Raw genomic sequence first — 20,775 nt, forward strand, 5'->3', positions numbered from 1 at the left:
TTTTTGAGACTAGAGGTGGTTTTACCAATAATACCCAAATTATTAAAGCAGTCATAGTATATCCTGTATTTTTCAGATGCACTCCACCTACAACATCCCTAACTGCTTGACTGATACACTTTACATAAAGTATATTCCAATTTAGGCTAAGTAATTGGGCAAGTTTACCCAAATGAGACTATGGCTTGGACAGGATAAACATCACAACCGACAGTTGTAAATCTGAAAAACAATGTTTTCGGTTGCCATTTTATCATGTTTGACAGAAACTAGTGCATGGCAGTCATTTTAACACATTGTAATCATCTGGCAGGCCTTCGATGAATTGAGAATGAACAACTCAGTTGCTGCAATATATCATTTGTTAGGACAACATTTAGCAAACATCAGAAAGGGGAAGAAGACTAAAGTTTTATTCTTGCTAGATCATGACCCATACACACATTCTCTCTTTTCACCCCTCAACTTCCCCTTTTTCAAAAGCCAAAACTTCACTCATGAGCATGATCTTCAGCTGAACTGTGCACTAGTGTCCACTCCATTCCTCCTGTAACGTTTACCAAATGACCTGCTGAAATCAATGTAAAAGTCCCAAAACTCTTTTTATAAAAAGGAGAGTGTCACTTTTCCAGTCTCACACTTTTCCATTTGCCCTTTTCATTCTTTCTCTATGTGATCAGCAGTGAATCATCACCTCCTGTCATCACAATCTGTTGTAGTACTTTATGAAAGATTGTCTTAAGCTCACCGCAACTGGTTCTTCATTTGCTATACTAGTAATTCTGGGTGTTTCACTTTAGGTTCTCACAAGTACCAACACATGGATGCTGCCTAAGCCACGAGACGTTGATGTCCTGAGGGCATTATCTAGCAATCCTTCATGACAGCACTCACTTTGTAGTACAGAAATATGTTCATTAGAATTAAATTGGCAACCGGTTTTGTTTTGGCGAGACAAGTCAGTAACAATAATGAATATTTAAAAGAAAGTCCTACCTGGTGGGAGCAGTCCTGACTAGTTTCTTCTCCAGACTGAGGCAACTAAATAATGCCAGTTAATAGCACAGTAAGCTCTCAACTGTTTCACCTCCCCCTCACATTGGACACGGATGGATGTGGGTGGAGTGGAACTCATCGCTCTCTGACTCTCGCGCACGCGCGCACAGCTCTACTGCTTAACACTCATCTCACTCACACATTTGGTTTCAGGCATTAGTGTGCAAGTGTGATGAAGAGTAAAAATCTTTGCAAGTCTCTCTTTCATGCTGCCTGTTGAACTCCACAGCAGGTTTTCAGTCCAATCAAACACCAGCTGTCTTCACTGATCACTCCCTCTGCACTGGTTATTCAGAGGCTCCTGAGTGAAATCAGCTGCTACAGTGTTCAGTTGGAAAAGAAACCTCCTGAATACTCAGAGTATATTCTTAGCACAAGACTGGCTGCCACTGTAATCCACATCTTGCTTACATACTGTATGACCAGTTTTATGATGAGTAATGTTTGGCTAGTACCCGTGGAAATACATTGTGTCAAGTAAAACAGCAAATAGCTAAAAGTCTATTTGACTCAATAACTTTCACACATGCATGCACTGGCAGCAACATGGGCAAAACATGTGAAACCACTGTTGCTATTAAATTAGAACTCATTTATCTGATCACTGTGGAAAATTGTTTTGAACATCAGCAGTGTTGTTATCTTCTCACCTCTTGCTAAAAAGTGTAAAACAGCATGGTGTTAAAGTGCGCTATATGTCATTTGTGAGTGTGCATAGTTTTCTGCTGTTCTGTCACGTTGGCTTCTTCTCTCTCACTCCTGTTTCCTTCCTCTAACAGACAGTAGTAATCAGTTTTAAGAAATGACTAAACAAAAGGATGGCCAGTTTGGTTGAAAAGCTTCTGTCTGACTTTACTTTACAGTACATTAATATGAAGTTCTAAGACAAACTTTGTATAAAATTAGACCAAACTAGAAGTAATGTGTTTATTATTTTATTATTTAATGTACGCGGAATAATTATAATTTCCGATACACATAAGACAAGACCTTACAATAAAAAATACACTCTCACTTACATACAAGCTCCCCCTAAACTAGACGGTAAATGAACAGCTATGCCCTAATTATACACCTAAACTATCCTGTAATTAGTTAATTATTAGGAATAGCAGTAAGCTTTACTTTGTATCAAATTAAAACAAAACTTGCCATATAACTAATTTATGCTGTAATTAGAAACTGCATATATTGCCTTATTAAACCCTCAATTAATATAATTGCTTATTACATGTTATTAGTGTATCGTAAAATAAAGTGAGACAAAAGTTGCTAGTCTTAATGTATTGTTTCATTATAACTTTTCCTTTAAAATTTTTCACAAATTAAGAACCTTGAAACACCAGTGTATATTAAATAATTTACACAGCATCTTTTAGCTGAGCTGTAGCTAAGCGATATTACATTTGCTATTACAATGTTTTCAATACTTTTAAAAACTTTCCTAAACTCTTAATGCACCAACACACAATTGACAAGAGTTCATTTCTTGCTCGGAATTACACATTGTAAACTAAACTCCAAGACGTGTCAGGTCTGCCTTTATACAATAGAATAGTGCTTGTATTGATCATAGATTGTGTTTTGCACTGCAGTTTCTCTTGAAGCCTCTGTACATTTCAGTTTGGTTGTGTTTAGTAAATGCATGCATTTTGTTTCTTTTACTGCAGTAATTTAATAAAAAAAAAGATTGACCCTTCTCAGAGTAGCTTTATACAGTAGAATGTACAGTCTATGAAAATGAAGAGCTAGAGACAGAATGGTCCTGGTACTCCTCTTCCTTGTGAATACCTCATTCTTATTTTCAGTGTTCATCTATATTGTTCAAATAGGTCCTTTAACTGTATGTCCATCATGTGATTGAATAACCTTAACACCGGAGTGTTTTCCTGATGGGAATCAGCAGTGATTGATCTATTTGTGATTTAAATTTGTGTTAACTGGATTTTGTGTCAAAGCAAAGAGAAATGTGTTAAATGTATAGCCTACACAGACCGATGAGGTTCTGTGTTAAGTTTAGTAAAGTTGTTTAAAGTTTTGAAAAAAAATTGTCAGTGTTGTTTTGACTAAATATGTTTAGACCTTTCATTGAACTTCTTAGAAGTAGTAACTATAAAAAATACATTATAAACCCACATTAATTACTGACTGTTATCACAATATCATGTACTACACTCAGAAATAAACTGAGCTGCTTCTAGGATCACTTACTGAAATAAGTGCAATACGAATAGTATTATTTGAAAGATTTATTTGCAGTAATTCTGTTAAATAATTAAGAGACCAGATTGAGACAATTTGAAAAGTACAAGTTTTAAATTCTCTAAATCTTACGGAACACGTTTGGTAATGACAACTGCGATCCAATAAAAACATTGAGACCAGTTATTCATTTTAGTTTCATTTAAATTTACGTCATTATCCAAGACGTTTTGTTCATCACTGCAGTGAAAAGCAAGATTTAAGAAAAACAAAAGATGGTAATGTGGAAAAGGCTTTGACGCACAGAAAGTCACAGTTTGCAAAGCCAGAGATATTGTCAAAAAGAGATAAAAGGAAGCCAGGGATGAATTTAAAAATGTCTAGGACCGCAGCGTCATTGTGAATCAGAAGAAGAATCTTTAACATCTGTGCTTTCCGTTGCCTCGCTGACTTCACTCAGCTCTTTGCTCTCTCCTCCACTGTCTCTTTCGTTCTCCCTCTCCTGGTCACCGGACCCTGACGGGCTCTGGCCGGACGGGGCGTCCTGACCCGAGACACGGACTCCAGGCTTTCTCAGCTGTGGGACATATTAGACGAAAACAACAAATTCACGGTTACAATCTGCTCGTCTGAGTTTAGTGGTGTTATGCGTCCCCTGCGGTCACTCGAGTGATAATCATGTCAGTGTAGCACTGATCTTATTGACAACAATTCATTTAGGGGATTGCTCCGGTGCCGCCAGAAGATGCACCGGATGTCCTCATTTTTGTCCTGATGTCCCTTACCGTCTGCTGTCTTTGTGAAGGCATTCTGAACTCTGGTGGATTTCTAAGGACTATGGGAGACTGCTCCTCATATCTCTGTGGGTAAATCGAGACAGCTAGCTAGACTATCTGACGAATTGGAGTTTTCTGTTGCACGACTAAAACATCTTTTGAACAAACATGTTCCACCAAAACAAGTTTCTTCCTGAGGCTATTTTGCAGAGGCACCGCTCTTGTGTTTGGCCAAAGACGATTGCAATTGGTTTTAAGAAATACCAATAATCCAGAGCATATTGTTCTCCCATCCCGGAATGCAGTGTGGACTAGCCAGACCTTCCTCCGCAGCGCCGTGGAAGAAGGTCTTGTAATGCAAGACTAGTGTAGCACAAATGTGTTGCCATAGTGGCTAAATTTAGAAAATCGAGTCACCTCATCAGCCATGTGGGCAAGGTCTCTCTTCATGGCGTAGGCATCCTCCCCATCTGCATAGTATTTAGGCTCTACCTCACTAATCCTGTAGAGGAACCACAATATTTTACATTAGTTGGGACAAAATAAAACAGAGGGCAATAGCTGCCTTAAAGATGCAGAGGTCATATTCATTGGGGTGGGGGGTATGCATTACTGACAAGTGAAAAATGTACACGTAAACATGACCAAACCAACTATATCACCAATAGCCTGAAATCACTTGCGGACAGTTTACAGTTCAATGGGCTCATCTCAATTAGAGATTTTAAACATTTGGTGCAGGGTTAAGAGGCTAAAACTTGTAATTGCTTCCCTGGCTAGATACTGATACAGTGGGCTTTGTCTTTTTTAATGTTTTCTTTTATGTTGTTAAGAACTTTGCATTGTTGCTATCTTGGCCAGGGAAAGAGATTTTGTAATATCAATGGGACTTACCTGGTAAATAAAGGTTTAATAATAACAACAACAATGTGCTTTTACCAATATACTCGCAATAAGCTGATAGACAGATTTATTGGTCCAGCTCTACTCATCAGCCTTTTTTAAAAAACAGGCTATACTACATGAGTACATACTGTACATAACAAATGAAACGCAGTAATGATAATAATAATATTGGCACCAAAATAGACTTACTGGAATTTGAGTGTGTTTGAGTAGAGGTGCAGGGCTGCTCGGTTGCTGCAGTGGGGAGAAAATATTAGTAAGTCTCTTGACAACAGGAGCATTAACACACAGTTGAAGCCTGAGCGCATTTTGGAAATAGGGAACTACACAACAATGTGTCTAGTCCACAGCAAACAGTTCACAGTACCTCTTGCGAACATGGAGCGAGACATATTTAGCATTGAAGTTTTCTATCATGGCCCGGCTGGCCTGGTCCATCAGCTTCTGAGCCAGGCCAAGACGCCTGTGGGAACGCTTCACAGCCTGGAACACAGATAAGGGGTTTATTGCCACAGATAAGCCAGACGAATATCTCAGTACAATAAGACATGTGAGATACATAATTGAGGAGATGTATAAGTTGTTCCTCGTTCAGACTCACCAGAGATGTGATGTGTCCGTGGGGTACATCATCTGGGTCCTCCTCCCTATGAAAAAGTCACAAACGTTTTTTGGAAGACATTATTGCACATGCACACACACATCTCCTCTGTGCAACTAGTGTCAGATAAAAAAAAAAACATGGTCATATACTCACATCTTTGCCAGCACATATCCTACAATTTTGCCATTTTCGTCCTCTGCAATGTAAGAGAGCTAAAACAATTTAAATAAAAATTATTAGTGCCAGACATTCACATGTAGCTAACGTTAATGGTGAAATTAGATTCTAGGAGCAGTGGTATCAGCAGAAACATAATAAGCACACAATGAATCACCTGAGGCCAGGACAATCCGTGATAAAAATAGTATTTCATCTGGTAGTTTTCTGGAAGGCACAGCAGGTTACAGTGCTGCATGTTCATAAGGTCCTCCGGCTAAAAGAAAGAAACCGAAAAAGTGCATGACACAATGACAACCACTTAATCGGCGAATTCGGAAAGCTAGCTAACTATGCTAGTTTAGCTAGCAGTTAGTAGAAACAGCATGGCTGTCGAGAAGATTTCAGCACGCTTACCCTTGCGTTTCGTATGTTCATTTTGTTAGTTTCCTTGTTATCTGGACTGTGGAGACAGAAATAAAATATGATACACGTATCAATCAATTCATAATATAACACTACAGGATTTTAAATAGCTTGTCTCGCTAACTAGCTAGCTAAGTCGAGTGCTAGTAGGTTGCTAGCAAGGAAGAAAGGGGAGGAAGGACCATCAGACATTTCCGGTCAGAGTTGGAGCTGGGACTTCACAGTAAAAGTTGTAACACTTGCGTGTGTGACATAGACTGTAATATTAAAGGTCTATGGTGAGTCATGAAACATAAGGGACTTTTTATGTTTGTCACTGCTGTGGGCAACAGAACCCCAGAGCCCCCCGAAACTCAATATCCATTGTTTGCCAATTAGTTTGTAGCCTACAACTTTCCACCACGAGAGTACAATATCAATGACATGGGTTATTACCTAATATGAAACTGTCTATCAGAGACTGGATGTAGTCTACTTGATGGGATCTTGAGGGTTCATGCTACATGATGCAAAGAGGACGGGAGTTGGTTTCAATAAGGACAAAAAGGGTACGGTGCCTTGCTCAACAGCACCTGGCAGTGCCCAGGAGGTGAAGTGGCATCTCTCCAGCCACCAATCCATACTCCGTACTTTTTTAAGTCTTTGGGATTATGTCTTCGGGATAAGTCCAAGCTAAGTCTTAGACAGTCAGGACAAAAACTCACAAGTCACAAGTCCTTGAGGGAAAGTCCAAGAAAATTACAAGTTTTGTAGTTTTTTTTCCCTCTCTAAATGCTGATCATTAAAACTACATAATATTCTATCAATAATCATACTCCCTATTAATTTCCTTCCTATCCCTTTGTATTTCAAGCTTGATAGTGTTTTGACACAGATCAAGCTCGATCAGACCCTAATAATTGAAAATTCAAGGTATGTGGCCATACAAGTTCTGTCTGTCCCTGTCCTATTATTATATAATGTTCTAAAAATTCCAAAAGGCCAAATTTCTGGTTAGAGCACTGTAAAATCTCTGTGATAAGGTCAATGAGGGCCCATATCATGTTTTGGCCTAGGGGGCCCCCTAGTGAGTTAATTTAGCCGTGGTTGGTTGGCACTACAGACTACAAATACTGTCCTGGAAGTGCTGATAAAGGTTTTCCCCTGAGCAAGGGAAATGTCTTACATGTCTTACATATATGTAATAATAATAATAATAATAATAATAATAATAATAATAATGATAACAATATACACTTTATGATAGACTAGACTCCAAAACAAAGCTACACAAAACTGTTTCAGGATACGTGTCCAACGCTGAACCTTATTTCTGTTCATCACCCTTATTACAGAAAAAAAATCCCATGTTGGAAGGAAATTCTGTCTCCACCATCAAAATGTGGTTGGGAAATGTCATTAACGCAAATAATTAGCATTCTGAATTCAATATAATTTGGCAATCCATTAATAGGTACCATGCATCTTTAAATTAGAAGGCCTACAGCCTACTTTTGCAACATTTCAGGTATCAGAGAAGCACAGGGAATTTTGAGTGACAGCTTGGTATTGTAGATCTTTTTTGCCTTTTCCCTGTTTTTGTCCTCCACAATTTATTTAGTTTAGTTTTTATTGTTGTCATTTTTTTCACTTACTGATTTAATGCTAGCCTACCTTTATAAGACATCTTTTGGCTCTATAATTGCTAATTTGTGAAACAACTGAGTCGTCATTGTTGTAGATCTTTGTCAAGTAAACTGCTTAAAAATATAAACAGTAAAAATAATATTGAAAAAGTTTTCCGTTTTCCGTTACAGAATTGCATTTTTTTTTTAAGTGAAGTTGTCATTTCAAAGGGCTCACTTTACTGGTTAACCCTTATAATACAGTCCATTGGCCTGCATTATAGGCCTACTGTATACTATGAATCTATCTACTGTGTATACTGTATACAACCTATCACAAAACCATGCTGCTGTAGGCTATACAATTACCAAATCCCATAAACACGCACAGTAACTGGTCAACATGCTCACATTTCAGGTAAAGTAGGCTGCTGACATCCAATCAGCAGTGCGGCATGCAAATCGAGCAGGTGTCACCAGGGAAGAGGTGTAGAGGAAACGGATATTTGTAGACTAACACCCGTGTGTCAGGCTGTGCCGGTAATATTTTACAGGAATGATTCCATAAATTTCTCTTGAAAAAAATATCTTTAGGTCATTTCAGCATTATATGAAAACTTTCCCAAGGACTTTGGTGTGTTGTTGACTGTTGGCGAGATGAGATGTCCAACCTGCTGCTGTTTGTCGGAGATGCAAAAGTCATGTCTGTAAAATGTGATCAGAAACGTTTTCCGAGATACGGGAAAGGGCGACGCTGTGGCTAAAAAGCGCTTTTCCAGATGGAGACAGAACTGAAGCTGGAGTCGAGTTTGTGGGTCGGGAATAAAAGATACCGGGCGGTCCTATCGGGCTGGCATTTCAACTGGACCGAGGTAGATAAGAAGGATCGCGACAAGAAAACAAGTGGGTGGCTCTTTTCTCTTCTAAACATCAGTCGATTTATAATTGATATAACATTATTAACTATTTACTTTTTTTAGTTAAATAGAATAATATATATGTAGGCTATGAAATGCATGATACACACACAATAGATATTTAATAAACACACACAAACACACACACACACACACACACACACACACACAAACTCACACAAACTCACACACACACACACACACACACACACACACACACACACACACACACACACACACACACACACACACACACACACACACACACACACAGGGAAGTACTTGTGCAGTTGTTGCTGTGTAACACCATAAAGCCATAACCTGTTTCCTGTCTTCACTGAACTGGCAGAACATGGTGATGACGACAAGACAGTATTCATTACAGCAGCCGAGGAAACACCTCAAACAAAACAAGTTTTACACCTTACATGTAATTTTGGACAATAGGGAGGGTTTATTTAAGCTTATTGCTGCTTTCAGAAAGTGTGAAGAGCAAGTTTAACAGCAATAACCTGAAAGAACCTGACACTTTATTGAAAACATTGCAGGTTATAGAGAACTCGCTCACTTCCTGGCATATTTTCTCAACACCAGCCTCAGTCTGTATGCACACATACAGTGTTTTCTGGTATATGTTGTTACCGCACAGAAACAGACATTTGTGCGTCTTCTTTGAGACACACACGTCCCTTTAAAAAAATTACATAATGATAATAGATTTTAACACTATAGAGTGCAGAAGTGTAAATATAGACAGTGCAAGCAGTGCAGCTGCACGGGGGCCATGGGGTGTGGGGGCCCATAGAGAGCGCGGGCCCTGCAACAATTTGTTGGGCAGAGAACAGTCCCTTGCGAGTAACTCAGATTGCTGCCTTGGAATTACACCTGTGCTCCAAGAACTCTTTTATATGGTAAATTAGTGAGTTGCACTCTATGATACAAAATTATATGCTAATTCTACATAAACTATTACAACTACTTAAATTAAATGACTCATTCCTTATTTATTTCATATTTTTTGTCACATACAGACGTGCAATGATGATTGGGTAATATGTAACCTATGTTGATGTTGTCTAATGTCAAGTCTCTATTTGATCATGTGACAAGACGATAAGATGGCTAGTTTAGGCGCAAAATCTGTAAAGATTCACAACATGAGCACATCTGCAAGTTGAACATATAATGGTGTGTGTGTGTGTCTGTGTGTGTGTGTTTGTTTCTGTCCTCAGAAAGGAAGAAGCCTTGAATAAATGACTACATTTGCAGTTGTAAAAAGGAATGTAGAAAAGTGCAGCGTGCATGTGGAAAAAATATCTGGTCTCCAAGTACATTACAATATTATGAAGGAGCAATTATAACATTATAACAGTGTGGTTAAGGACGCTATGGACAGTATTTTTCAGAACCTGTTTCCAACCCATCAACATGACCCAAACAGCCCCTCCTTGTGCCCCATATTATAAATGATGCTGAGTTGGAATAGCTATCTTATTTTACTGATGCAGTGGTCAATAAGAGCCTTTATTACCACCAATACCACTCACTCCAAGAACAGATGATGAAGCATAACTCCCCCATAAGTCCACTGAAGTTAATGCTGTGTTTGTCTGTGTGATTAAAGTTTCAGTACCTGTGGCAGAGGTGGTTGGAGTGGAAGAGGGTCGGGTGGAGATCCTGCCCAAGAAGTCAGTCGAGGACACAGACAAAGATTTCACAGGTGGGTTCTTTTCGGAGACTCTCAGGTATCACAAAAAATCAAGGCCACAGTCAATGCTTAAGTAATTTATATCACAGTCTGAACCATTAAACATCTTTTTCCACTTAGATTAAAATGATACGAGAATATGAGTGATTTGGATAAATATGCACAGCACATTCATTTTACAATATAGTCAAATACGTGCCTGTAGTCCTCCACCTTGCAACAAGTGGTAATGTGTGTTACAGCATGTTTTGTTTTTCTTTATCTATCATTTACCTGCAGTATTCTACGTGAAGCGCAGCAGCAGTGGGAGTTCTTATGGGTTACTATGGAGACTTGGCCGGATCCAGTTCAGTGTCCCCAGTCGGGTGCTCAGAGACCAGTGGACGAAACACCTTAGAATTGCTCTCAAAACTCACAGTAAAGATGGATAATTAAGAAATCCTGCAGTTTGCTAGCGCTGAACAACCTGTAACATTCCAAATCTATCTTTCAGGTCCGCTGCGTCCCAACAGGCTTTTGGTGTTTATCAACCCATTTGGAGGGAAGAAGAAAGGAAGACAGATCTACCATTCTCTGGTTGCCCCTTTATTTGAGCTGGCTGGAATCAGCTCTCATGTAATAGGTAAGAAACAACAAAATAGTGTCTCATAGATAACCGTAGAACTGCTTAACTTAAGAAATAATTAATGAAAGTGATTTGCAGTCTAATCATAACATTTATTGTTTAGTGACTGAGAGGGCAAACCAGGCCAGAGACCACCTCCTAAAAAAAGACCTGACAGGCTTTGATGGGTAAGAGCTATTAGCACTGCCACCACAGTGTAAACACTGTGGTATGTGAACATTACAACAGTTAAGCTCTCTGGTGGGTGCTTTCACAACAGAAACTCTTGTGTTCGTTTATAACAGTGTGGTGTGTGTGGGTGGGGATGGCATGTTCAGCGAAATACTTCATGGTTTGATTGGGCGAACACAACAAGAGGCAGGCCTTTCTGAGAATGATCCCACTGTCGCTTTACAGCAATGTCCGCTTCATATTGGCATCATTCCTGCAGGTAATCACAGTTATTAGTAAGTATTTATAAACTGATGGGGTTAGAGCAGTGACACACTGAACCTGTTCATTTGCATCTACTGTAGGTTCCACAGACTGTGTGTGTTATGCCACAGTGGGAGTGATCGACCATGTTACTTCAGCTTTGCACATCATCATTGGTGAGGAAAGATTTTCAATGAAGTAATTTACTATTTTTTTAAATCAACATCTTATAATACCTAAACTATTTTGTCAACTCTGAGCTCCATAGGTAAAGGTCCCATCATTTGAAAAGTGAGATTTCCATGTGTTTTTTAATTATAAAGCATGTCAAGGTGTATAAATACTGTGAAAGCATCAAAACTCTTAATCCACTGAGAAATGCGCATATCCCATACTGTTTGATTGTGATGTCACAACTATACTATACAGTATATACAAAAGCTACTGTGGCGTTACAGTTATTCCCCGGCAACGATGGTGCGGAGTATCTGAGAGCACAGATGCGGAGGGCCAGGAAAGTATGACTAATCAGAGTAGATTTAGCTTTATCAGGAGGAGCGCTTAAAGAGACAGGCGCTAAAACAGAGCCTTTTAGACAAGTGGTCTTACAGGTATATTCAGAATAAGAAAAATATATGTTTTTTTTTTAACATTCAAGCATGTAAACATGTTCTAGTAGAAACACAATATGCAAGTATGAACCTAAAAGTGAGCATGATATGTTACCTTTATTACATTTTTATTTCCCCACAATACTTTGCAGGAGACTCTCAGCCATTAGATGTATGTTCAGTCCATCAGGCTTCTGCTCTGATGCGCTACTCAGTGTCTCTGTTGGGCTATGGCTTCTACGGCGACGTACTGGCTGAGAGTGAGAAACATCGGTGGATGGGACCTCTCCGATACGACTATTCAGGTCTGGACTGATGACTCATTTTGAGAACAGAAATGGCCGCGTGCTGAAATACCAAAGATGCTGTTAGATTCTCTCTATATATTTTCAGCTTAAAGATAAAATAGAGTCTGAAACTGTCACTAAAGAGGAAAGGACTTCATGTAACGTACATTTAAAAAAAATACATGTCACAAAACCACATTTGCTCTTTTTTTAAAGTGTTTTATATAGATCTAACATACTGCATTTTCGGCTAAAATAATTGCCGTCCTTTGTCTAGGCACCATGGTGTACCTGAGCAACAGAAGCTATGCAGGCATAGTTCAGTATCTACCAGCAGACCCGCTGCTCTCCAGCCCGAGAGATAGAACACGCTGCCTCTCAGGGTAAAACACCAACTACTCACAACAAACGACACAAAGAATGGTGTATACACTGTGCAATTAATAATAATAAAGACTTTCAAAAAAGTAAGAAACTAAAATTAGAGTTTGCACACCAGATTTTATTATACTCTACTGTTAAACTTTCAAACAACCACAGCGTAGTTATAGTATAGTTAGTTATTCGTCAATTACCAAGGATTTACTGTTTGCATGTGGTTTTTCTGTACTTTTCCTGTATCACAGAGGTCCCTTTAGAATCACTGTTCATTACGTTTCCAGTGTTATGTGACTGTGATTCAGCTATGTTAGGTGAAACCAAAGTTATAGAAACACCACCACCACCACAGGGGTGTTTTTATGTAGCATCGTTCCATGAGTCAGTTGTTTAACTCTTATAAGTGACTCATCCTAGATAACAAATGCAATGACCATGAAAACATGGTTACAAGGTGGGCAGGAAGAAGCACATAACATATGAACTTCTAGAAATTATGAAAGCCTGTTTTACATGTTTTGGTTACTAATCTAAGCCTCCATTCTGTGAGTCTTCATTCTTATCCAAGCTGTCGGGTGAAACTTATCTTATCCTTGGACACCTTAAACCCTTTTAATGAGTAGAAGAGAAAGTGTCCTTGGGAGTAGCATCATTATTATTAAAGCACCAGTGGTTCAAATTCACTGCTACCACCTCCAGCAGGGACTCAGGTGTTGGGTGCACCTTAAGGAGGGTAGCAACCAGAGCAAGAGGAACTTGATCTAAATGAAAGGTGAGCCTCTGTCTTCTGTTAGAGTGTACAGTGCCTTGGTCTTTGTCTGGTCTTTGTCTGAGGCAGCTGCTTCTGGCTGTCAGCAAATGCTTTATGATGCTCTTGTGAATGGGTTGAGGTGCTTGTTATTTCAAAGACCTACAAGCAGAGTGAAAATAATTGTGTCTGTTTGGGTGTTTAGGTGCAGTGTGTGCTCCAGAAGCACAGAAAGACTTTTTCCCCGCTCTTCAGAATTGGGTTCCTTGTACAGCTCCGACTTCAGGCAATTCAGTAGTGACTCAGAAGGTAATACCACAGACACACATTGAAGTCCTGTTAGTTTGTATATTTTAGCCAATTTAGCAGAAATACAGTATACACTTTAAAGCATGCAGCTTTTTTGCTTGCCAAGTTGCACAAAATGAATCTTCCCCCCGAGATTCTTTTTAAAAATCCTTTATGGAGGGCTGGAGTGGTGACAACATCCAGTACTTAACAAAAAAGCAATAAATTAAAAAACACATCTTTTGTAACAGAAATGCCAGTTTGTTCAGTGACCAAACAATCACAGCAACTCTAACCAGTGGTTTGAAAAGTAAATCTCAGAAATCCATACATTAAAAGTGTAGTGAAGTGTGCATGATGGGGTAAAACAAGCAACACATCAGCATGGTCCTTAAAAAACACACAAATGATGTACGCTACAGTAAGGATTTCTTTGAATGTAGCATCATGTCTCTCTTTCTGTGTCTTTCTGTGTCTTTCTAGGCGAGTGGGTGAGTGTGGAGGGCAGGTTCAAATGTGTGTCTCTCACTTGCATGTCCAGCTCCTGTCCCAAGAGTCCTCTGGGCCTCTCTCCCTCTGCTCACCTGGCAGACGGGACAGGGGACCTCATCCTGGTTTGGGACACTCATCCGCTGGGATTCCTCAAGTTCCTCTACAGGCACACGAGCACACAGGATCAGGTATGGGCACTTTCACATTACAGCAAAGCTGCTGGACTAGCAGGTTTAAACACTGCCTGACCAGATCTCTGCTATTTTTCTTAGTTTGACCTGCCATTTGTGGAGGTCCATCGTGTTAAGGCAGTCCGGTTTTCTCTTCCCTCTGATAACGATGAGGAAGCATATAAAGAGACTGGAGGGTTGAGAGGAGGTATAGATGAAGAAGAGAGAGGCTCCATTGAGACTGTAAGCAGGAATGGATCTCAGCAGCACCTGGCAGAGAGAGACATAGGACAAGAAATGAAAAATGAGCAGAAAATGTCAACCCCATTCATGTGTGGCCTGTGCTGCGGTAAAGCTCCTGCTAAGTCAGTGTGGAACTGTGACGGAGAGATTCTGTCTTCCACCGAGATTCTCTGTAGGTAAGAGTGCCATCCACGGGTTGTTTAGTGTATTCTCAAACACCATTATCCGACTCGATGCCAAGCTCAAATTTATTTGTAACTCTAACACATACCCTAGATGGGTATGTCCCTGATGCACCGTTTTTAACTGTGTTCACTTCTTTCAGGATTCATGGCCAGCTGGTGCGTCTGTATGCAAGGGGCATCGAAGACGGAGTAGCCATGCACAACTGCGGCAAAGAAAATGACAAGTGTCAAATGGGATGCACCCTAAACAAATAGTGTCACCTTAATTTAGGATGAGGGAAAGGTGACAACGGAAATGTTGGCAAGGCGAGTTTGAGATGCAGTCTGTCATGGCCAAAGAGTTCCTAATATTTCATATTCCTAAATGAGTTTGTACTAGTTAGAAGACCTTTACTAAATGATAAGGTATTTTTAGTGCATGCTTTTCTGGTATTTCTCGGTATACAGTGTTTGTGTGCAATTTTCTGGGAATGTTGAATGAATGAAGTTAAAAGAAAAAGAAAAAAATCTTAAATAAAATAAATAAAAAGAATGACCTTACCCCCTTTTATTTATTATTGTCGTCATTAGTTTAGCAGTGCAGTGTACCTTTTGGAACTAGAGAGAGCATCAACAGATTGTAAATAACTAATCATACAGTAGGAACTAATCTTTCTAGTTTAATCCAAAATATCTTCCACTAGCTTTAGTGTCAACATTGCTTCACACACTAAAGCACCATGATCATATTATTGAATACAGTAATTATAACGTAAAATCCCAACCAAATTTGTTTTTAAGACGAAAGGCCCCCCTGCTAAGTAATGCACCATTGTAAAGACTGACATAAGTGAAGAAACATCCATCTGTTGCAAGAAGTTAAAAGAAATCCAACACATTTAAAAGTATAAAGAAGTTTTAAGGGTTAAAGACGTTTTAGTGTTAAAATCAACTCATTGTAATGCACTGTAACACATAAACGGTTAAAAATGTTAACAAATATTTCTATTCTTGATTTGAATTTAGCATAAAACACCTACATGAAAGTTATTCTTACTCAAAGCAGGACATTTAAACTTGTCTCCCAACAAGCCCTGCTAGTGTCAATATTATGTGGCGATTAGTGTAAACACAGGCGGCTGATAGATGCCATTAGGTGTCAGGTAGCCAAGGCTATTAAAATAAAAAGAAAAAAGTACAGGCAGAAGAATGAACATTTTTAAATGTACCTGCGATCACTCTTAAATTATCTTATATTCTTATATTTTCGTGTCAACGCTGTAAAGGGATTGCTTTTATCTTGTTGCACAGGTACCGTGTACTTGTGTATAATGAATATTAAGGCATTCTATTCTATTCTAAATCAGGCTACTGCAGTTCTTTTTATTTCCACATTTGTTAGACTAAACCAGTGGTATTGTTTCACATACACCTAAAATCAAGCAACACAGAGCAGTGAAAGATTGTAGTGAACTTTATTGTTTATAAACTTGCCTACATTCGGGTGTGTGTATGTGTGTTTATGCATGTGTGTGTGTGTGTGTGAGAACATGTGTGACAGAAGGCATCATGTTGTGTGGGACTGCATCCACTTGTATGTTCCCTCATAGCGGAATCCCACCCTCTTCAGGAGATCATCCGCCTCGGTTGGACCACGACTGTGGACGCAAAGAAAAGACAGGAGGAAGAGAAATGAAATTACTAAAAAAGAAAATCTGCCTCATGTATTTTTTTCTATCTCATAAAACAGATCACACACACACACATCATTTTACCTTCCATATGTGTAAGGGATGGGGTGTATCTTCTCTCGTTCTATTTCTTGGAGGAGGGGAGTAAAGATCCTCCAGGCCTCCCGCAACTCATCACTGGGACAGAAAGAAGAGCAGTTGAGCTCAAAGAAATACCCCATTCAAATAAAAAATACCTAGACAATGAACTAAGACAGTAAATGGTGCAACAAACCTGCGGACAAAGTGCATCTGGTTTCCACAGAAGACATCCAGTATTAGCCTCTCGTAAGCCTCTGGAAGCTTCACGTTCTAGAAGAAGATGGCAGCTGTTGAAAAACTGGTAATACCTGCTTATTTCAGGTTCAATGATTCAATTCAATTATATTTATAGTATCAAATCACAACACGAGTTATCTCAAGACACTTTACAGATAGAGTAGGTCTAGACCACACTCCAGAATCCACAAGGACCCAACAGTTCCAGTAGTTTCCTACAGAGCAAGCAACAGTGCGACAGTGGGGAGGAAAATGATCTTTCTTAATACGAGCGATACAAGGAAAACGCCACTATCCTGCAATTCCCTTCTAAACAATATTGTTATATATAATATATATTTTATATATAATTTGTTATATAATATCAAACAATAATATTCAACCATTAGGTGGCCAACTTTAGATTTTAAACAAACGGTCTTAAAAGGAGCATTGGGTAGGATTTAGGGGGATCTGTTGGAGATATAGTTTTTATAGTTTTCATAATTACCTTATGTTGTCATTAGTGCATAATCACCTGAAACTTACATTGGTTGTGTTTTTGTTAGCTTAGAATGAATCCTTCAATAACTACATAGTGGGTGGTCCTCTTCCATGTTGTACTGCCATGTTTGTTTCTACTGTAGTCCAGAACAGACACACAAAACACTGGCTCTGGATGGGACCAGTAACACTTTTACGTTACCTGAAGACTACTGAAGGTTCTACTACACGGTGGGAAAGAGAGGGTTATTCAGTTGGTTGCAATCTGCAACCTCACCTACACACTGCTTCGTTAAGCTTATTTGGTGAATCTCTACCACTTTACCCTATTTTTAGTTTCAAACACCATCAAAATCATTGTGAGACACTGATTATATCAAATACTATCAAATGTCACAATAAAGCCAATAGGCATGCTACAATTATTGTATATCATGTTGAAGATCAACATTTGAATATTTCAATAAACTGTGACCAACTTATTTCAAGAATCAAGAGACACAAATAAATACATTCAAATAAATACATTCTGGAAGTTGACTTACACTGACAGTAGAACAAAATCTGATTTTAAGACGTTTTGACCTAAATGGTGGACCAAAATGGATGCTCTGAGTTAAGTGTAGCACCTTGTATCTACTCCTGTAGGTGAGGTCCAGCTCAGTCTCCTCTGGGCTGAAGTAAACCCCAGGCCTCTTGGTCGTCATCTTCAGGTAAATGGCTTCGTCTGGCTGCACCCGGACCACCAGTTCGTTTCTCTGACAGCGTTCGCCAAAGATGTCTCCTGGTACGTCAGTGAACTGCAGACGCACTTCTGCCTTACGTTCATTCAGTGCTTTACCGCAGCGGAGAATAAAAGGAACTCCTGGTTGATGTAATGATAGACATGAAGGGTACAAAAAAGTGACAGGGAGAAAATTCCATATTCCACGGGATTCCATACAATGCAGACTAAGGCAAGTGATCCAAATCAAATAAAAAATGTTATGCCTCACCATTAAATCAAATAAAAAATGTTATGCCTCACCATCCCATCTTTCATTCTGGACATAGAGCACTGCGGTGGCAAATGTTGGCGTGCAGGAGCCTTCTGGTACAGTGGGGTCGTCAAGGTAACCCAGCTTGGAGGGACCCTCACCCTCAGGGTTCCCCGCGTACTGGCCTAGCACCACATCTGACCCAGTAACAGGAGCTATACACTTCAACACTTTCACCTAAACCACATTGATTGCAAGATTGCAATGAAATGGATGCTCTGGAACTTAACACAGAGAATACACACAAATGATTACAATTATTTTCATTCAATCATTGGTGTTACCTTCTCATCCCTCACGTCATCTGGGCTGGTGGAAGCAGGTTTCTCCATGGCGACCAGACAGAGCATCTGGAGGAGATGGTTCTGCATGACATCTCTACATAAAAAAGAGGTGCAATCAGAGTAAGTAAAGGCTCTAGTGTAACCATAACATTGCATGTATTGTTTTCACTTTCTCTCAATGTATTTTCTCTCACCGAATGATACCAAAGTCATCAAAGTATCCTCCGCGGCCCTGAGTTCCAAAAGGCTCCTTGAAGCTGAGGACCACTGAGGCCACACTGTTCCTGTTCCATATGGGTCCAAAGATGCGATTTCCAAACCTGGAAGTGAGAGAATAAATCACTTCTAAAATAAAACCCTCCATACCAGCAACGCAAGGGAATACTCCTGAAGTCCAGAAATCTCATCTTTTATGTTTAGGTTTACACCCGTGATAAAGTCCTAGATATAGTGTGTATGGAGCTTGTTACCTGAGCACCATGAGGTTCTGCACCATCTCTTTTCCCAGGTAGTGGTCTATGCGGTAAATCTGGTCCTCTGTGAACAGGGAGGAGAGGTGGCCTGACAGCTCCTGTGAGCTCTTGAGGTCACGACCAAAGGGCTTCTCAACAATTACCCTGCTCCAGCCTCTGTTTTACACACATAGCGAATTAGAAGAATATCAAATAGCAAGCAAACTATCATTTAGTGCAACAGACACTGACTTGCGGCTCATGCAGTGGGTTCTGATATTTTTGCTGACAAAATTGTAGACAGTGGGTGGCAGGGCCAGGTAGAAGAGTCTGTTGGCGTCAGCTCCCCCAGGCAGAGACAACAAATGAGCGGCGAGTTGAGCAAAAGAGCCGTCGTCGTCATACCAGCCGCTCAGGTAGGAGTTCTTACTGAAGAACGCAGAGAGACGCTCACTCTCTTCTACAGTGACCTGAGGGAAATGTCAAACTATGATTCCTGAAAAGACCGACCAAACAAACAATCAACAAGTAGCCTCAGTTTTACTACCTTCATATGAGGCAGACATACTGTCTTGATGTCCTCCACAGTCAGCTTAGTCCTTGCAAAACCCACAAAGTAGGTGTCATCAGGAAGCAGGCCATCTCTGAATAACCACCTAGAGAAAAAGGAACAGTGAAAAAGCAGCAATGGCCATGGTCAAACTCCTCATACTGCAACGTGACCAAACATCTTTAAATGCAACTCTGTGTGCAATTGGTATTTAAGCAGCAATTCTTTACTTACCATAAAGTTGGATATATCTTCTTTTTAGCAAGATCCCCCTGTGCAAATAGTATAAATAAAAAAAGTGATCTGATCATGAGCTTCTACTTATAATCACTATAGATAAAAAGAATTAAATCAAGAGTCCAAAGAGTAGGTAAACTAAGAACACAAGTGGTGATGTAGAGTGGGTGGATCTGTTGAGTAATGGGAGAACTTTGAACACATTTTTTTTGCAGGCCTCTGAGACTTTTTAAAAATCTAAATAGATTACTTGCTTTTACAAAATAAGGGAAAACAACCATGACTAGATTTTGGAACTTGTGTTGGGCTCAAAGCCAAGAACAGTCTGACAAAAAGTATTTTGCTCCATTATTATACCCTTCTTATAATGCTTGACAAAGGAAAAATCAGATGCAGCACATTTCAGTCAACGTGTGATCATTCCATGGTGTTCATTCTCTAATTACCACACAGCGATATTCCCCAGTGAAGTGTTCTCCTGTAAGGCTTTGTGTCAGCTCTGTTGGGCCCCTGTCACTTTTTCAACGTTTATAGGTTAATGGAGATAGAATTCTAGATGAGTTAACTGACCTCAGCAAACAACACAGTTTGAAGAATGTTTAACATCTACAACTGAACATTACTAGAGAGTTTTGTTAAATTGTGTTAAACGGAAATTGCAAGTGCATGAGTTATAAATTTAGAATAGTGGAAACCAATATGTTATGTAAGAAATTCAGAGGTTTTACTCACAGACGCTCCCAGTATGATGAATATGTGTGCGTTGGAAGGACTGGACAGCTCCTCCCCATAGAGCTCCCTTCTGAGCTGTCCAAACACCTCAGACCGGGTCAAAGGCTCAGAGCTCATCTTCTGGTCCATCCAGTCTGTCTGCCCCTACTGTGGCCACTCTCATCGGCCTATGGCTACATGACACACAGCATGTTCAAACTTCTATCGTCATCCTTG

The 20,775-nt window shown here is 39.7% G+C and overlaps 4 protein-coding genes across 6 annotated transcripts in view; 1 reads left to right on the forward strand and 3 right to left on the reverse strand.

The window, feature by feature from the left end:
• LOC117947757 (rho GTPase-activating protein 4-like) overlaps nt 1–1,314 on the reverse strand; it is an 8,406-nt gene extending 7,092 nt beyond the window's left edge. Inside the window, exon 1 of the mRNA XM_034877002.1 lies at nt 997–1,314. The gene's annotated coding sequence lies outside the window, so the exon portion shown is untranslated. The remainder of the gene's footprint in view (nt 1–996) is intronic.
• Nucleotides 1,315–3,290: 1,976 nt separating this feature from the next.
• naa10 (N-alpha-acetyltransferase 10, NatA catalytic subuni) lies at nt 3,291–6,373 on the reverse strand. Of its 3 annotated transcripts, none has more exons than XM_034877065.1 (8): nt 6,118–6,373; nt 5,879–5,977; nt 5,698–5,756; nt 5,542–5,587; nt 5,308–5,423; nt 5,130–5,174; nt 4,452–4,536; nt 3,291–3,835 (listed from the first exon to the last, which is right to left on the reverse strand). In XM_034877065.1, the coding sequence occupies exons 1-8, from the start codon at nt 6,136–6,138 to the stop codon at nt 3,653–3,655; spliced, it is 654 nt and encodes a 217-aa protein (XP_034732956.1). In that variant the 5' UTR covers nt 6,139–6,373; the 3' UTR covers nt 3,291–3,652. The 3 variants fall into 3 exon arrangements, with proteins under 3 accessions (XP_034732956.1, XP_034732955.1, XP_034732957.1); XM_034877064.1 differs by having other exon boundaries at nt 3,291–3,844; XM_034877066.1 differs by having other exon boundaries at nt 3,291–3,858.
• A 1,856-nt stretch (nt 6,374–8,229) lies between these two features.
• zgc:158263 (ceramide kinase family protein) lies at nt 8,230–15,154 on the forward strand. The gene is made up of 13 exons (XM_034877018.1): nt 8,230–8,633; nt 10,272–10,367; nt 10,635–10,772; nt 10,849–10,977; nt 11,084–11,147; nt 11,265–11,410; nt 11,496–11,570; nt 12,158–12,310; nt 12,570–12,675; nt 13,624–13,727; nt 14,190–14,386; nt 14,471–14,787; nt 14,937–15,154. The coding sequence occupies exons 1-13, from the start codon at nt 8,510–8,512 to the stop codon at nt 15,049–15,051; spliced, it is 1,764 nt and encodes a 587-aa protein (XP_034732909.1). The 5' UTR covers nt 8,230–8,509; the 3' UTR covers nt 15,052–15,154.
• Nucleotides 15,155–16,228: 1,074 nt separating this feature from the next.
• LOC117947772 (glucose-6-phosphate 1-dehydrogenase-like) lies at nt 16,229–20,768 on the reverse strand. Its single transcript, XM_034877026.1, has 12 exons — nt 20,560–20,768; nt 19,825–19,862; nt 19,588–19,696; nt 19,293–19,510; nt 19,059–19,217; nt 18,783–18,908; nt 18,589–18,682; nt 18,295–18,481; nt 17,897–18,132; nt 16,741–16,817; nt 16,551–16,643; nt 16,229–16,433 (listed from the first exon to the last, which is right to left on the reverse strand). Exons 1-12 carry the CDS (start codon nt 20,686–20,688, stop codon nt 16,343–16,345), a joined length of 1,557 nt encoding a protein of 518 aa, XP_034732917.1. The 5' UTR covers nt 20,689–20,768; the 3' UTR covers nt 16,229–16,342.
• Nucleotides 20,769–20,775: the final 7 nt, after the last annotated feature.

Source organism: Etheostoma cragini, chromosome 7 (assembly GCF_013103735.1).
Source record: "Etheostoma cragini isolate CJK2018 chromosome 7, CSU_Ecrag_1.0, whole genome shotgun sequence".
In the NCBI taxonomy this organism is placed as follows: Eukaryota; Metazoa; Chordata; class Actinopteri; order Perciformes; family Percidae; genus Etheostoma; species Etheostoma cragini.

Bases quoted from the DNA above. Each gene is read 5' to 3' on its own strand.
- LOC117947772 (XM_034877026.1), bottom strand. From the start codon at position 20,688: ATGGACCAGAAGATGAGCTCTGAGCCTTTGACCCGGTCTGAGGTGTTT. The intron at 19,697-19,824 runs GTAAGTAAAGAA...CTTTTTCTCTAG, and splicing joins AAGATATATCCAACTTTATG to GTGGTTATTCAGAGATGGCC. The intron at 18,683-18,782 runs GTGAGAGAAAAT...TTTTTTATGTAG, and splicing joins GATGACTTTGGTATCATTCG to AGATGTCATGCAGAACCATC.
- zgc:158263 (XM_034877018.1), top strand. From the start codon at position 8,510: ATGGAGACAGAACTGAAGCTGGAGTCGAGTTTGTGGGTCGGGAATAAA. The intron at 10,773-10,848 runs GTAAAGATGGAT...TCTATCTTTCAG, and splicing joins AATTGCTCTCAAAACTCACA to GTCCGCTGCGTCCCAACAGG. The intron at 11,571-12,157 runs GTGAGGAAAGAT...AATACTTTGCAG, and splicing joins AGCTTTGCACATCATCATTG to GAGACTCTCAGCCATTAGAT.
- naa10 (XM_034877064.1), bottom strand. From the start codon at position 6,138: ATGAACATACGAAACGCAAGG. The intron at 5,424-5,541 runs GTGAGTCTGAAC...TCTGTGTTCCAG, and splicing joins ACGGACACATCACATCTCTG to GCTGTGAAGCGTTCCCACAG. The intron at 5,175-5,307 runs GTACTGTGAACT...TCCCCACTGCAG, and splicing joins TCGCTCCATGTTCGCAAGAG to CAACCGAGCAGCCCTGCACC.